The sequence below is a fragment of the Mobula hypostoma genome, chromosome 8 (assembly GCF_963921235.1).
Source record: "Mobula hypostoma chromosome 8, sMobHyp1.1, whole genome shotgun sequence".
In the NCBI taxonomy this organism is placed as follows: Eukaryota; Metazoa; Chordata; class Chondrichthyes; order Myliobatiformes; family Myliobatidae; genus Mobula; species Mobula hypostoma.
Genome location: NC_086104.1, coordinates 49,426,008 through 49,444,124, shown reverse-complemented (window position 1 = coordinate 49,444,124; position 18,117 = coordinate 49,426,008). Strand labels below are relative to the sequence as shown.

At 37.7% G+C, this 18,117-nt stretch overlaps 2 protein-coding genes across 2 annotated transcripts in view; one reads left to right on the top strand and one right to left on the bottom strand.

The window, feature by feature from the left end:
* Positions 1-13,731, top strand: part of ppp2r5a (protein phosphatase 2, regulatory subunit B', alpha isoform) — a 171,126-nt gene extending 157,395 nt beyond the window's left edge. Inside the window, exons 9-13 of the mRNA XM_063055821.1 lie at positions 4,655-4,705; positions 6,167-6,286; positions 9,796-9,923; positions 10,411-10,512; positions 11,083-13,731. Of these exons, the coding sequence (XP_062911891.1) occupies positions 4,655-4,705; positions 6,167-6,286; positions 9,796-9,923; positions 10,411-10,512; positions 11,083-11,227 (546 nt within the window). The 3' untranslated portion in view covers positions 11,228-13,731. The remainder of the gene's footprint in view (positions 1-4,654; positions 4,706-6,166; positions 6,287-9,795; positions 9,924-10,410; positions 10,513-11,082) is intronic.
* The window catches only part of pacc1 (proton activated chloride channel 1), a 43,132-nt gene continuing 31,309 nt past the window's right edge, over positions 6,295-18,117 (bottom strand). Inside the window, exon 10 of the mRNA XM_063055822.1 lies at positions 6,295-8,811. The gene's annotated coding sequence lies outside the window, so the exon portion shown is untranslated. The remainder of the gene's footprint in view (positions 8,812-18,117) is intronic.

Here is an 18,117-nt window from a genome sequence, read left to right as displayed (position 1 = left end):
ATACTTCCCACTTGGATGAATATATTTTCTATAGAAGTCAAGCATTGACACATCTTCAGAATGAAAGTTTGATCTCAGTATGTTGTCACACTGCATCTTAATCAATTCTATTTGAAAAATTTCTGATGTATTGTCCACTTCCACATCAAATGGAGTAGCAAACAGCTTAAACTCATTTGCATGCAAGTGAAAATCAGCAAAATGAGATGAAAATTCTTCTCTCAATTCTTAGACCTTTGTCTCATTTTCTAGGCAAATGAGACAAGCTGGTTTCCCAGCTTGCTCGATGAAGAAGTAATTTAGTGTCCAAGTGTCTTGGAAGTTTCAGAACTCAGTGTCTACCTTCCTGCATTTTGCATTCATTGCCATTGGAATTTTTTCCTTCGATTTTATTTCAAAACACGAGTTATTCAACAAGTATCATAGCACATGTAAATATTTGGATATTTAGCGTGAATTTCTTGTTAAAACACAGTGATGCTGATTCTGTTTACAAATTTAAATGAGCCCATCTGAAAACCTGCGCGTGCACGGAGAGTATCTAATACATATTAGAGACATATTAAAAAGGAGGGAGAGAGAAACCGGGGAATTATAGACCGGTTAGCCTAACGTCGGTGGTGGGGAAACTGCTGGAGTCAGTTATCAAGGATGTGATAACAGCACATTTGGAAAGCGGTGAAATGATCGGACAAAGTCAGCATGGATTTGTGAAAGGAAAATCATGTCTGACGAATCTCATAGAATTTTTTGAGAATGTAACTAGTAGAGTGGATAGGGGAGAACCAGTGGATGTGGTATATTTGGATTTTCAAAAGGCTTTTGACAAGGTCCCACACAGGAGATTAGTGTGCAAACTTAAAGCACACGGTATTGGGGGTAAGGTATTGGTGTGGGTGGAGAATTGGTTAGCAGACAGGAAGCAAAGAGTGGGAATAAACGGGACCTTTTCAGAATGGCAGGCGGTGACTAGTGGGGTACCGCAAGGCTCAGTGCTGGGACCCCAGTTGTTTACAATATATATTAATGACTTGGATGAGGGAACTAAATGCAGCATCTCCAAGTTTGCGGATGACACGAAGCTGGGTGGCAGTGTTAGCTGTGAGGAGGATGCTAAGAGGATGCAGAGTGACTTGGATAGGTTGGGTGAGTGGGCAAACTCATGGCAGATGCAATTTAATGTGGATAAATGTGAAGTTATCCACTTTGGTGGCAAAAATAGGAAACCAGATTATTATCTGAATGGTGGCCGATTAGGAAAAGGGGAGGTGCAACGAGACCTGGGTGTCATTATACACCAATCATTGAAAGTGGGCATGCAGGTACAGCAGGCGGTGAAAAAGGCGAATGGTATGCTGGCATTTATAGCGAGAGGATTCGAGTACAGGAGCAGGGAGGTACTACTGCAGTTGTACAAGGCCTTGGTGAGACCACACCTGGAGTATTGTGTGCAGTTTTGGTCCCCTAATCTGAGGAAAGACATCTTTGCCATAGAGGGGGTACAAAGAAGGTTCACCAGATTGATTCCTGAGATGGCAGGACTTTCATATGAAGAAAGACTGGATGAACTGGGCTTGTACTCGTTGGAATTTAGAAGATTGAGGGGGGATCTGATTGAAACGTATAAGATCCTAAAGGGATTGGACAGGCTAGATGCAGGAAGATTGTTCCCGATGTTGGGGAAGTCCAGAACGAGGGATCACAGTTTGAGGATAGAGGGGAAGCCTTTTAGGACCGAGATTAGGAAAAACTTCTTCACACAGAGAGTGGTGAATCTGTGGAATTCTCTGCCACAGGAAACTGTTGAGGCCAGTTCATTGGCTATGTTTAAGAGGGAGTTAGATATGGCCCTTGTGGCTACAGGGGTCAGGGGGTATGGAGGGAAGGCTGGGGCGGGGTTCTGAGTTGGATGATCAGCCATGATCATAATTAAATGGCGATGCAGGCTCGAAGGGCCGAATGGCCTACTCCTGCACCTATTTTCTATGTTTCTATATTAATAAGGTAGTCTGCCTTCCTGTCATTCGTATATACTAGTGTTTGGTTTGAAACAAAACGGAACCTGGGGCCAGTGTAAAAAGACGCCATGCATGTTCATCAGTGTGGTCGCGTGAAACACTGAGAATAAGGAAAAATCGCTCGCGGGCCGGATTAGCATAGTATCGCAATATTTGCTCGCAGGCCGGTCAAAATACCTTCGCAGGCTGGATCTGGTAGGTTGCCTACCCCTGCCTTAGAACAACCCTCCCTCTACCACCGCCACCACCACCTTAAATGCATGTCCTCTAGGATTAGACATTCCAGGCAGCATCTTGATAAATTTTTCTGTGCCCTCTCCAAAATCGCAACAGCCTTCCTGTATTGGGGCAACCAGAACCTAATGCAATACTCCAGATGTGGACTAACTAGAGTTTTGTAAAGCTGCAACATAACCACCTGGCCCTTGAACTCAGTTCTTTGATAAGCAGGCCATATGCCTTTTTTACCACCATATCGACCTGTGTAGCCACTTTCAGGGAGTTATGGACTTGTATCCCAAGATTACTGTGCACATCAACACTGTATGGATCCCTGAGGAACACTAGACCTCCATCCGGAGTAAGTCCCATCAACCATGACCCTCATTCTTACGTGGGCAAGCCAGTTCTGAATCCAGATGGCCAATTCACCATGGATCCCATGCATCTTAATCTGGATGAGTTTCCATGAGTGACCTTGTCAAATGCTTTATTGGAATTTATGTAGAGAATAGCTACAGTTCTACCTTCATCAAACACCTTTGTGAATTTAGAAAGATGTAACTTGCCCTGCAGAAAGCCATGTTAACTGTCCCTAATTTTCCAAATGCTCATAAATCTATCCCTAAAAAGTCCCTTCAGTAAATTCCCTTTTGTGATACTCAACTGGGAATGCTCTGTCTAAGGTATGCGCATGTGCGTGCACTTACATCTTTTGCTAATAGCACACAAAAGCGGTCACCCTCTACATTATTGGCATGTTAAGTATATTTCACAATCATAAACAATCACATTTCCTTTTCTGCTTACTGATGTGGACGGTATTGGCAATGTGGAGTTTGCGATGATTTGTTTGCAGGTTTTAGAACTAGTTTATTTATACTGTTTTTTATTGAAGACATCTATTCAGTATGCACGTTGTTCTCACTGGGCAAAAAAATTGCACAGCACAAGATTTTTGCACACACTGATTATTATAAATTAGAGGGAACATTGCTCACTAGTCTATTTTCCAGAATTAATCCATATTTCTCTTCCCTTTTCCTTTTATAAGGCAAGTTGTTGTTATATATCCATATATGTTAACAGTAGGTCTTCCAGTGAAGCATATGTACAACACATTAGAACAATTAGTATAATCTGCGAATCCATATAGTCCATATGCTGAATAGAAGAAAAATCCATATTTCCCTTCTATTCACTGTATTTGTTGTATTCTCAAAACCTCCAATAAATTAGTGGAATGATACTTGTCTTTCACAAAGCCACATTGACTCTGCTTCCTTCCTTCAGTTAGTCCTGACGAAGGGTCTCGGCCTGACCGTCGACTGCACCTCTTCCTAGAGATGCTGCCTGGCCTGCTGCGTTCACCAGCAACTTTTATGTGTGTTGCTTGACTCTGCTTGATCATATTAACTTGTCTGTTCATATATAAATTCCCTCCATAATGCATTCCATAGTTTTCTAATGGCAAATGTTAGGGTAACTTACTTTTATCTACCACTTGCATTTAAATGGGTGTTACATTTGCTGGTTTTCCATGCTGCTGGGACCCTACCAGAAATTAAGAAACTTCAGAAAATTGGGGTTAATGCAACCATCTTTTAAACCGTAGAGTCTTGTCCAGAAAAGATATTGCCCCATTAGTTTGTTGTCACTTTGCTTCACTGGGAGCAGCTAAACCTCAGTGATTCCTGAAACTACCAGCCACATTTCAGCTTGATTTGTTGCCTTATTGTGGCTGTTGTATACACTGATTAGGTCCAACTGTTTCTTATATATCCTCAATATATGAATTGGATATGAGTGTTTTTAATATATTTTCAATTAGTAAATTGCAATAATGGGTGTACAGAGTAGCCATAGATTAAGCCAGATAGTTTAATGTTCTTGTGCTAGGAGCTGACCTTTGTACTGAGTGTGTAAGTGATATTTGCTGCAATGTTGCTTCTCAAGGATTCCTTTATTCTTTAAAACAACACACCATGTAAATAAATTATTCAGGAGCTTATTCTTCATGTGTACCCATTAAGTTCATGTTGGTCCAGAGATTGAAACAATAATCTTTGAATAATGAGAAAGGCTAATTAATATTCTAATTTTAACTAAACTTCACATAAGTTTTAATTGGAATATAACATACAAGGTTTTATTTAAAGGAATTGTTTGTTTTCAAACAATGTTTTTTTTCCAGAATGCATTTATTTATAATTATCCTCATAATCCGGAACTACTTCATATATCCTATCTTTCTCTGCATAATCTGCATGTAGTATTCAAAATTCTTCTTGTGAAAATAATCCTTAAATTTTGATTTTTTTCTGTGTTAATAATAAAGGGAAGTATTCTAATTATAATTTCTTCTGCTACAAATTCAAGTACTACTGTAATGAATGTATTTTCATGTCTTTATGTAGGTCATTAGAGGATTACTAAAATTCTGGCCAAAAACTGTAAGTCAAAAAGAGGTAAGTTATCATTTTCTTCTTTAGTCTTTACTGTCTCTAGACCTGTTTTTTGTTTGCTTATAAATGCAAACAGTAAAGTAAAATGAAAGGAGCAAATATTCTGTGACAATTCTATGTCAACAAGCTAGCAAGCATTTCAGGCTTGAGTTCCTGAAATGACCAACACTGAATACATTTTGTGGTTTAAGGATTACTGCTTTGAACCGTGTCTGTGTTATGTTCATTTCCACTAGCTTCTTTAGCCCCAGCTTAAAGGTGGGTTTTGAGAAGGATAGGGGTTTAATGTACCAATGGGAGATGAGATTTGAGGTGGGGGGAGAAAAGGGAAAAGAGATTATCCATATTCTTAAATTTATTCACAGTCTGTTGCTTTCCCTGGATTTGTGCAGGTATCATTGTTAATGAATGAAGACAAAATTAGAATGAATCGGCATAATTATTTTACATTCCTATTTAATCTGGGCAATTTGAAAGTATTTCAAAAATTCCACCATTCCATGAAAATGTGCAGTAGGAGAAACTAAATGTTTTTATGTGAGAAAGAGTAACAGATTAAACAAGCTCTTAATGTGAGCTTTGTTTATTAAAGGCATGAACAATGTTCATTAGGCATGGAATCAATAATATTTATGACACAGAAGGATGTTAATCTGTCTCAGTTCATTCTGGACAAGAAAAGAGCTATTCTTATATACTGTCATTATCTATAACTTTGACCTTATTGATTATGTCTCCAGTGCTGTGCAATATTCTGATGTCTTTGTATCCTTCCTAATGAAATCACATAGTTTCTGTATTGTGGGTACTCTAGCAGTGGCCTACTTAGTATTTAAACAATTCTGGAATGACTTAACTGCATTTTTGTGTTTCTGCTGATAAAGGCATGTATGTATCCACAGTGCTGTTTAGGCACTTTATTTAAAGTGGTTAAAACCACTTTAATCCTGTTTCTTGCAGGGATCTGTGGATATACGTTTGTACATTCCAAGATACATTTTGTTTCTTTATGTAATTGACATTTTCTGTAATTTACTGTGTATTGTTAACTTATTTGTTCTTCCCAAATATATTAACTCTCAATTTTTTGAATTAAATTCCATTTGCTGTGTGTTGTCAATCTGCAGCTCCAGTGGAAATTTCTGCAGCCTGCACTTGGATCGTTCTCACTGTTATTGTATCATCGTCAAATTTTTAACCGGTTGATTTATCATAATCTTGTATTATAATTTTATTGTTTTTCCAGAACATAGGTGTTGTCTGCAATCCATGCTAACTATTGCCATGGGAAGGTGTTGGTAGACTTGAGGTTTCTGGTACATTTTGAGGGGAAGGCATTCTTCAGGAAAAAAAAAACTAAATGATAAAAAATATACCTTTTTCTATATATTATATAGAGGATATACATCTTTAATTGAAACAAATTTTTCAGACTTGTAATTCAATTCAATTATCTCCTTGCAGGTTATGTTTTTGGGTGAAGTAGAAGAAATTTTGGACGTGATAGAACCTTCTCAGTTCAAAAAGATTCAAGAACCGTTATTCAAGCAAATAGCTAAGTGTGTGTCAAACCCACACTTCCAGGTAAAGAACTTCTGATGAAAAAAGCTGTTTTTCTCTGCATTTTGTGACCAAGAAACCATGGCAGGTATGATAGATCTTTATAGGCTTTTTATGCTGAAAAGATAGAGTTCGAGTAAAATATCGGGAAAACTAAATATACTTACTTTACTGCCATTCAGATTATGGAAATTCACCATTATAGAATTTGCAAATCAATACAAAGAAATCCAAGATGCACAATTTGGTCTTATGGTGTTCATTTAGAGAAAATACTAAACACAAAATGCTGAAGAAACCAAATTTTCTCTTTATTTTCAGGATTTTCATCTTTCAATTATGGAAATGCAGATAATCTAGCAAGATTTTTTTTAGCATGATATATACATCTTGCTAATCCCTGAGAACTGAGGATGCTGGAGTCTAGAGCAACACATAAAGGGCATTCAGTAGATTAGGCAGCACCTATGAAGGGAAATGGACAGTCAATGTTTCAGGTCGAGACCCTTCATCCAGACTCGCTGTTGAACAGTTTATTTCTCTGGCATTTTCTATTTTATTTACATTCACAATGTCTGAAACAGGGCCAACAAGGTTAAGTGCAAGCTATAAACCTGAATAACCATGTAAAAGAATTGCAGTGGATGTAAAAAAATGATTTTTTACAAAGGTTTGATGCTGGAGGAAAACTTTGCAATAGGTAAATCTGTGGGCATTGCAACATTTACAGTTACTTGCATGTTCAAGCACTACTGCTGGCCATTTTAGCTATTTATTTCAGAAGCTGACATGATAAACCACAAGTCAGCAGCAGTAGTAATATTACTGTTGAGAAAAAAACATATGTAGGAATGCATCTTCATATATAACATGGGAAATAGGATTTTGCTTAACAGAAAATTGTGATACAGACAGGAACACAACTCTTTTGTAATCAATTGTTCCCTGTAATATATTAAATATCAGCTTTTGTAACACTGAAATACAATTACAAAATCTAAAGGAAAAAGAATCTGAATTTACTTGGAAATCCCAAACCTTGATGAATTACTTTCAAAGTGCATTCATAATTGTAGAAGACAGCAGCTTGTTTTTGCACCAAAAAAATCCCTCAAACTGCAAGGTTAATTAATCTGGTTTTTAGTTAAGTTGATTGTTAGACATGCTATCATCAGGATGCTGGCATTAAGTTCTCTGCTCTTCAAAATAGTGCCATGAAGATGTTTGTGTAGTTGAGAGTGAGAGAATGTGGGATCTTGGCTTAATGTCAGTTATAGAAGATTGGCACCATGATGAACCATATGAAATTCTTAAAAGAAAAAAGTTGAAAATAGTAGTTTCTTCTTTGGATTTACAGAAAACATTTAATAGTTAAGAGTGCATGAAAACAGAGTGGGGGTCATTTTTTGGATTGGTAGTTGACAACTAGTAGGATTCCAAGGATTCAACAATTTATACTTTTTAGTCTCTTGAATCTCCATATATACCTTTATTGATAACTTAAATGAAGAGATCAAGTGCATTGCCGCTGAATTTGCTGATGATACAACAGCTAGCAATTTGAGAGAAGGAGATAAAATGCCTGCAAGAGGGTATCAATTAGTAACATGAATGAGTGGACTGAAAGTTGCTGGAGCATCATGTGGGAAACTGAATAATTCACTTTGGAAGATACAATGAGAATGCAAAATACTGTTTAAACAGTAATACTACAAAAATTGATGCTATACAAATGCATCTTGCTATTCCAAAGGATCAAAGATACAGTATTATCAAGGTATGTATGTGGTATACAACTCTGAGATTCTTCTCCTCCAGACAGCCATGAAACAAAGAAAACCATTGAAGCCATTCAAAGAAAACATCAACCCCTTTACACACAAAAAACCATTAAAAAACTAACAAATCATGCAAACGCAACAAGAAAGAACAGATAAAAACACAATGTAAAAACCAAGGTCCAATCCATAAATTTCAGAACTTCGGTAACATCCTCCAACAGCATTGAGGGAGGGAGAGAGCATTTGATTGCAGAGGCGTTCATAGACACCACCTCTGGCAGCAGCAAATGGGAGCCCATCATACATAGATGCTTTCTCCAGCAGGAGCGAGGGAGAGGCAGATAGTTGGTGTGGAAAACTCGCTCACTACCACCTTCATGTTTCAATCTTCCTTGGCACTTTAACTGGCAAGAAATGGATTCGAACATGGGCACAAGCCCCATCTCAGCTTTTTCGCCTCAAGGCCACTCTGCTCCTGGAATTTTCTCGGAGGCAGAAAAGTGCTAGATCCCTCAATCAATCTTCAAATTGTAAATCGCAGGCTCTAACAGTACTAGAAAAACATTTAAAATAAGACATAGAAAAAGTAAAATAAACAGTTTTGTGGACTATCTGGAAGATGTTGCCCAAAGAAGCGTCATTCACTGGTTCCATCTTGACCGGAAGCTGTCCAGTACTCTGTCTCCGTCGCAATTAATTCCTTATCTTGCAAGTTAGCTTGCAGGTGGAGAAAATACTTGGGCAAGCTATTGGAATGTTTTACAAGAGCTGTGGAGTAAAAAGTAGAGAAGATCTTGATACATTACAGGGCAGATGTGAATTTGTACCTGGAGTACTACATAGTTTTCATTTGCATTACACATATTACCAGGAGCCCAAGAACAGACTTTTTGGCACACCATGTCTAACTAACCTCTCTGCCTTCATGTGATCTCCTCTCACCTTAAACCTATGCCCTGTATTTTCTGAGATTTCTACCCTGCAAAAATTACTATTCTTCTGTCTCTCTATTTTTCATATATTTTTATCAGATCGCACCTTAATTGCTGATGCTCCAGAGGAAAAAAAAACAGGTTTATTCAACATTTCCTTATTGCTTATACACTTCTATCCAGGCAAAATCCTTATGAACCTCTTTTACACCCTTTCACACCCTTTCCAAAGTCTCCATAGCCTTCCTATTGAGTACTACCCCAGAATACTCTGCCTGTGACCACACCAAAGTTTTACACAGACACAACATAATTTGCCAAATTTGACACTCATTGTCCTGATTGATAATGACAAACATGCTATATGCCTTCTTTACCCACCTTATCCACTTGTTACCACTTTCAAGAAGCTATAGCCATACAGAAAATAGTTAAGGCACAGGAGAGAATACTCCTCTTGACAAAAAAGAAAGACTTCCAATCTTTAGGGTGCTATTTGCTTGGAGGCATTTTAATTTTTCATTTGTCACCAGCTCTTGCAGATTCATTGTTATTAATGGGTAGCGTTATAATGGCAGCTCAGCATAGTCATAGTCATACTTTATTGATCTCGAGGGAAATTGGGTTTCGTTACAGCAATTGATCAAGAAAAGCATGGCAAATTATACTACATACATACAAACAAAGAGGCTGAAAAAGAACCTGGTTAATTGTCCAGTATCTTGACTGTGGGTATGAAATGGTGATTTTTTTTTTGAAGTTCAAAATCTTTTAAACTTTAAATTTAAAAGTATTCTCAGATAGATTTTTGCCTCAACAGGTTGCAGAAAGAGCTTTATATTTCTGGAATAATGAATACATTCTTAGCCTAATTGAAGATAATTCTGAGAAAATTCTACCAATTATGTTTGGTAGTTTATACAGAATCTCCAAGGAACACTGGAACTCGTAAGTACTTTTTATGAAAATAAAATCGATGGCTGTACTCTATATTTGACAATAAAGTTCCAAGTAAAATTTATTATCGGAGTACATGCGTGTCACCACATGCGACACTAAGATTCTTTTTCTGCAGGCAATAGATTCGATTATACCAGTACGTATTTATTCCTGTAAGTGCTGGGCTATTTCAAAACTTGCATTTAGATCTCAAACTTGTGTGCCTTTTCTTGGCTCTTCTGTGTTACTGGACCTTTTCAGAGTTCAGTGATGGGAAGCTGCTTGCTCAGATGGCGCAGTACCTGAGGAATCTGCTGTTGGATCCTGCATCAGATTAGACTTTGTACACATTGTAGATAGTTTTGATTTACACTTGATAGTTGACGGAAACAACTTCTGTTAGTATATTATTATCCTTAATCTATGTTGTATATCTTAAATCTTTCACAAATGTAATCATCTTGTGCATTTAAGTAAATGAAAATTTGTTTTACAGAACCATTGTAGCACTTGTTTACAACGTACTAAAAACTTTAATGGAGATGAATGGGGCACTGTTTGATGAACTTACAGCATCATATAAAGCAGAAAGACAGCGGTATGCAATCACGTTTCATTAATTATTTTATGTATTCCACATTCTAATGATTGTGTCCCTTTTAGAGCAAACATTGATTGAATGTTTACATGTAAATTATTCACCTGCTTCCACAAATGGTTCTGTGGAACTCGGTAATAGTATGACTGCACTGAAGTTAGAAGTTATATTTTCACGGCTGATTAACATTTGTGCCATAAAAAAATACACCTTGAATAAATGTAGCCTTATTTTCCATAATGTCCACTTTGTCATACAATTGTTTTAATATTTTATTGTCTCGATTATTGTATGAGAAAAAGTAAAAAGCCTTTATATGAACAATACACATTTAATATTTTTTGTGAATTATTCACAAGAATTAATCTATTAGTCTATTTAAAAGAAACAGCAAGGCTGCCATCCGATGAACCACAAGGTGTGGAAAGGAACAACAACAGCAGTTGTAATAGAAGATGAATTACAAAAGTCTACAAAATACAAATTATTAAAATGCTCTCAAATTATAGAATATTGATTCTAGCATTGCACTGTGTATTCCTTAACAAATATTTTTACTTTAATTTGCAGTGAAAAGAAAAAGGAACAGGAGCGTGAGGAACTTTGGAAAAATCTTGAAGAGTTGCGGCTCCAAAGGAGTCATAAACTTTCTGAAGTACAGAATGATACCCACAATCCACAAAATACTCAAGACAACAAATCAAGTGCCAAATGACCAGCATTGACATTGACTTATAGTTGCAGAGTGATTGGGTATTTCATACATATTTTGGGATATGTGTGGACAAAATACATACACAAGACAAACCTTCAGCAGTATACTTCCAAAACTGACCAGCTATCTGATGAGCTGTAAACTATGTTAAAAGGAACAGATATGAACTTTGAACATTACTGTGTGACCACAATATTTGTAACTTTGTCTGATCATGAATTTATTATGTCACTTTTTAGAATTCTCAGAGAATAAATGAATTTATCATTTGTGGCCAGAGTGAAAATAATTGGTGGAATTATGACTTGAAAAAAATAATTTTCTGATTGTGCTGCACATAGAAAATTAGTCAGCTATTTAAATATAGATTTTTCCTATTTTATATGTGCTTCTCACATGCTATGGACCTTGAGTGACCTGAAGGGGAGCAAGTTATGCCTACAGAAAAAAACATTAGAAATACAAGCATAAAATATTGTATGTTTTTCTTCAACTAATTATTCTGATGTTACATCAGAGAACCATTCCATTATGTAAATTTTTGGCAGTGTGAAGCTCTTTTGTAATAAGACACCTTATTTGGGGTTCTGAGCAACATTCAATAAAGTCTACATAATATTTGTATTTGGATTTCAACATTTTTAGCTTTTTTTGTTTTACAAAGGAAGATATATAGTTTCTGATGGAGTTAGATGAATCTCAACTGGCTATCTTGAACAATATAGGTTAAATATCCATTCCTAGACTTTCACTTGTTGGAAAGAGCACTGTTTGTTTTTGCTTATCATCAGTTTCAGATGAGATTGCGCATCATTAACACAAGTAACTGAAGAAAGTCTCAAATGTAAATTTTCTAGACATTCAAAAGTCAGGATGCTTTTCTAAAACTGGATTACAGGGTACATTTTGTTTGAATAGGAGAGTGCAATAAGACCATAAGACATTTGTGAAGGATTCTTAATCGCCAGCTAGCTCTACTTGAGCATGCAGAATACATATGAACATCATCATCATCATCATTATGTGCCGTGCCGTTATGATGTGGGCAATCATGGTCTTGACTATAATTGTTCTTGTTGGGAAATTTTTCTACAGAAGTGGTTTGCCATTACCTTCTTCTGGGCAACGTCTTTACAAGACGTAACCCTGGCCATTAACTCTTCAAAGATTCTCTGCTGGCGTCAGTGGTCGCATAACCAGGACTTGTGATATTCACCAGCTACTCATATGACCATCCACCATCTGCTCCCATGGCTTCATGTGACCCTGATCGGGTGAGTGAAGCAGGTGTTACACCTTGCCCAAGGATGTTCTCCAGGCCTTCCCTGCCATCCATACATATGAACATATGTTTGTATTATGGATGCATCAGTTTTTAAACAAGGGAGATACTAGAGACAATGTTGATCTTAGACAATGTATTTATATGCCTGGGATTGTTTAATTTTTTTACTATCCTGTTTGATCATCTTTATTCACACAGCGCTGCTGAGCTCTAAACCTGTGTCAAATACAAGCCACAATAAATTTGGTCTCCTGTATTGAACTGTTTTGTGATAATATACTTTATTAAGCTAAAGAATATTTACAGCAGAAATGTTGGATTTCTTTAACATTGTCCTGAAATGGTAAGTACAGGCTTTATTAGATAAACTAGCAAAGGGAATATAATTAAGAAAGTATGAGAGGGAGAGAAATATTCACTCATTGGCCACTTGATTAGGTACACCTGCTCCTTAATGCGGCAACAACTCAATGCATAAAGCATGCAGACATGGCCAAGAAGTTCAGTTGGTGGTGAACATGTCTATGGAGCATGTGGTGACGGCATTAAATTGAACTGTTGTAATGTGATGGGGAACATAATGCTGCATATGGAGCGTGTGTAGTTCATAAAAAAACAGCTGAGGTTTAGCACATGAGACTGAAATCCAGCAGAAGGTCAAGGAAGTTGATGAGGGTGAGAGGTTTGTACCCAGAATCCATGTACAACAAGAAATGGTTTGTTAGCTCACTCATTTATTCCTAATGAAACTTTGATAGTGGATAAGGTAGTATTTGTGTCCTTTATGGCTGATGTAGTCAACTGTACCTCTCAAGCTAAGAGTCAAAGAGAGAAAACAAGAATTATTTTGAAGGCTGCAAATAAATATCTTGGTATTGCAGGTTTGTTGTTAGAGATGGTATGTGAGGTGTTAGATGATGGAACTCTCAGTTGATAGTCTCTTGATTAATGCTGCTTACTATTTTACAGTGAAATGCCAGGAATTTGATTGTTAATGGTCAGGAATTTAAAGTTTGTGGAGGATATATATGGCTTCTCTCCCAGATGTTATCCGTATTCAAAAGACTTAGTTGAAAGCTCAGTTGGATTTTGTATTACAAGGATATGATGTAGTACGGAGGGATCGGGGATACGGGTGTCAGTGTGGTGTAGCTACTTTTGTCAAACATGAAATAGGGTATAGGGTGGGACAGGTAGGCGAATCTTATGAGCTTGTGGTAAAAATATAGGATAAATATGGGGAAATCGTGGTAATTAATTTTTATACTCCCTGTGATTAACCTTGAAAGTGTTGGAGACTTGACGGTCATAGGACTCAAGAGACTAGTTTGGTGTGATTTTAATGCACACAATACACTGTCTGGAATCTGATATTAGAAAGGCACAAGTTAATAAGGAGGTTGTAGTAACAGTTTTCTTTGAAATTGAGAAGGCTTATGAAATGCTTTGGAAGGAGGAGACTGTTGATAAAACTGGGAAGTCTTGGGATTGGTGGACAAATGTATAGCTGGGTTAAAAGAATTGTTTTTTCAGTGGACCATACAGATTAGGGTGGGTAAGGTGCATTCTGAAGTTTATCCAATGGTACTCCTCCACAGTAAGGTAGAAGGGCTGAAATGTGTGTACCTCAATGCAAGAAGCATCAGGAACAATGGTGATGAACTGAGAGCTTGGATACATACATGGAATTATGATGTAGTGGCCATTACAGAGACTTGGCTGGCACCAGGGCAGGAATGGATTCTCAATATTCCTGGATTTCAGTGCTTTAAAAGGGATAGAGAGGGCGGGAAAAGGGGAGGAGGGGTGGCATTACTGGTCAGGGATACTATTACAGCTACAGAAAGGGTGGGTAATGTAGCAGGATCGTCTTTTGAGTCGATATGGGTGGAAGTCAGGAACAGGAAGGGAGCAGTTACTCTACTGGGGGTATTCTATAGGCCCCCCTGGTAGCAGCAGAGATACAGAGGAGCAGATTGGGAGGCAGATTTTGGAAAGGTGCAAAAATAACAGGGTTGTTATCATGGGTGACTTTAACTTCCCTAATATTGATTGGCACCTGATTAGTTCCAAGGGTTTAGATGGGGCAGAGTTTGTTAAGTGCGTCCAGGACGGATTCCTGTCATAGTATGTGGACAGGCTGACCGGGGGAATGCCATACTAGATTTAGTACTAGGTAATGAACCGGGTCAGGTCACAGATCTCTCGGTGGGTGAGCATCTGGGGGACAGTGACCTCCGCTCTCTGGCCTTTAGCATTATCATGGAAAAAGATAGAATCAGAGAGGACAGGAAAATTTTTAATTGGGGAAAGGCAAATTCTGAGGCTATGAGGCTAGAACTTGCGGGTGTGAATTGGGATGATGTTTTTGCAGGGAAATGTACTATGGACATGTGGTCGATGTTTCGAGATCTCTTGCGGGATGTTATGGATAAATTTGTCCCCGTGAGGAAGATAAAGAATGGTAGGGTGAAGGAACAAGTGACAAGTGAGATGGAAAATCTAGTCAGGTGGAAGAAGGCAGCATACATGAGGTTTAGGAAGCAAGCATCAGATGGGTCTATTGAGGAATATAGGGAAGCAAGAAAGGAGCTTAAGAAGGGGCTGAGAAGAGCAAGAAGGGGGCATGAGAAGGCCTTGGCGAGTAGGGTAAAGGAAAACCCCAAGGCGTTCTGCAATTATGTGAAGAAAAAAAGGATGACGGGAGTGAAGGTAGGACCGATTAGAGATAAAGGTGGGAAGATGTGCCTGGAGGCTGTGGAAGTGAGCAAGGTCCTCAATGAATACTTCGGTATTCACCAATGAGAGGGAACTTGATGATGGTGAGGACAATATGAGTGAGGTTGATGTTCTGGAGCATGTTGATATTAAGGGAGAGGAGGTGTTAGAGTTGTTAAAATACTATGTCCCAGTCTATGTCCCAGACTTCCAGGTGTCAATTGGAAAAAGGTTATTTAATAAACTTCCAGTTTATACAATTGAAATGGTGGCAATCTTTCTTGCATTGCAGTGTATAGAAGATGTAGAGCCTATCTGGGTGGCTGTTTGATTCCTTCTCTGTATGTATTGTGTAGTCTTAAAGTGGGTATGTTCAATAGTTGTCCAGATGTTTTGCTGTAAGTTAGACAAAGATTATTATGGCTGCAATATTTTAAGAGTGTATGCTTTTGTGGATCACAGCCCATGTAGGGGTGGAAGGAAATGAAAAGGTCAATAGGTTGGCTAAACAATCTATGAAAGTCAGTGCTATTGATATTCATATAAGTAAAGGGAAGACAAAGGTTTTAATTAAGGACAATGTTCTCTCAATCTGGCAGGGATTGGAACACACAATTAAAGGGGAGAGATTTATATGGAATTGAGAAAAAGGTACTGTGGAGAAGAGGAGGGCCCAGAAGGGAGGAATTACTCTGCTTAGACTCAGCCATACTGGTTTAAATGCCATATTGTTTAGACTTGGTAAACATACTTAAGGCGAATGTAGTTTGTGTCAACTTCCAGAGACAGTCTCATATGTGTTATTGGAATATAGGGCATATGAGTGGGAGAAAAAGCAGACCCTGGGAAGCAATATTGTTTGGTGAGGTATGGCCATGTGAGAAGCATAAGAACGTATTTAAATTCTTGAAACTTGTTCGGATATTTAATATAATTTAAGTCAATAGCATCAGGTGCTTATATATTTATTTATTGAGTTATTATCATCCTTATTATTAGTATTAATTCTTCTTAGGGTGCTGGTAGGTGTTCGGATCACTCTCCTGAGTCATCCTCCCACTCCAGTTCAGTAGATGGCACCTTTTTAGTTAGTCTGCCAACCACCAATAAAAAGCAGTTTAAGAAGAAGAGGTTCAGTTGTTCAGACCAAACATCAGAATAGGGAAGAGTTGTGATCTCAGTGACTTTAACCGTGGAATGATTGTTGTGGCCAGTGGGGGTGGTATGAGTATCTCAGAAACTGCTGATCTCACACACAACAGACTCTTCTGGAGTTTACAGAGAATGGTGCAATGCACACAAAAAACATCCAGTGAGCAGCATTTCTGTGGGTGAAAAGGAGTATGGCCAGGCTGGCTCAAGCTAACAAAGGCGACAGTAACTCAAATGACCATGCTTTACAACAGTGGTGTGCAGAGGGCATCTCTGAATGGACAAGTCAAAGTTTGAAATGGATGGGCTATAGCGGCAGAAAACCACAAACAAACATTCATTGGCCACTTTATTAGGTACAGGAGGCACCTAATAAACAGGCCACTGAGTGTACTGACTTATGGCAATGGATGATAAGTGTATGATGAATCACATCATAGGTGCCAAGGCAGCATAGTGTTTAGCATGATGCCATTACAAGTCGAGTTGGCGTTCAGAGTTCAACCGCAGTGACCTCTGTAAGGAGTCTCCATACATCCTCACCGTGGAATACATGGGTTTTCTCTGGGTCCTCAGCTCTCCTCCCACAGTCCAAACACAAACTGGACAGGTTAATTGGTCATTGTAAATTATCCCGTGATTAGATTAGGGTTAAATCAGGATTATAAGGGGTTGCTGGGTGCCGTGACTCAAAGGGGTGGACGGGCTATTCCGCATTGTATATCTAAATAAATAAAGCTAATGTACTTTGATCGTCTATAAAAGAGCCCATCAAGAAATGGTAATTTTTAATTCTATTTTTCAGGGAGTGAATCAAAAATCCAATGTGACTGGTTCATAATTTAAAAGTACGTGGTGCCTTCAACTTACTCCCATAATTGTATTGAATAACTACCATCATGATAAAGTGAAATTACAGATTCTGGTATCCAGATGTAAGTACCTGCAAACACAGTGAATCTATCACAAATGTTTGTTAATGCTCTGACATAAAAATATTGTCCAGCATAAATATTGCTTGAATTTTATCTAGCAAAAGAGACCAATAAAATAAGATTTGTAGGATAGTGCATGATTAAGTTACTTAATTCAGTAGCCAAGCCCTAAGCTTTGGAATTCTCTTCCTAAAAATATCTACTTTCTATCCTCCCAGTTATCTTTAGATCTTCCCTGAAATCCACCTCCTTGAGGCAATTGTTCATCCACCCTAGTATTGAATGTAGTTTGGCATGAACTCACTACTGAAGAGCATTTTGACATTTTTGTTATTTAGCCATAAATTGTGTTTGTTATTGAAGGGAAAATTGTTTAAATTTCTGGTAATATTTGGTTCTAGATTTTCTAATGTTTTAACTGGAAATCTAGAATATTTATATAACAACAGCACTTCAATCCAACACTTTACTACCATCTTCAGATATTTGTGTCTATAATCCTCCAGTTTTTGTCCTTTGGCATCTTTAAATTATATAGTGTAATAGTAGCTTTTCTTCCAAAGTGATTAACTTCATTATTTGTCTACTTTCATTTCATCTGCCATACATCAGTCCATTTCATCAGTTTGTATGTCCCATAGAAGTCTACTTCTATTCTTACTACATTTCCAAATTGTAAATCATTTGCATGTTTTAAGATTATATTCTGGATTCTCAAATCCAAGCCTATAACTGGCTCTCTACCTTTTGTCCATAACGCTTACCTGAAGTTAAACTTGCTGTAAACTTCATTCCAACCT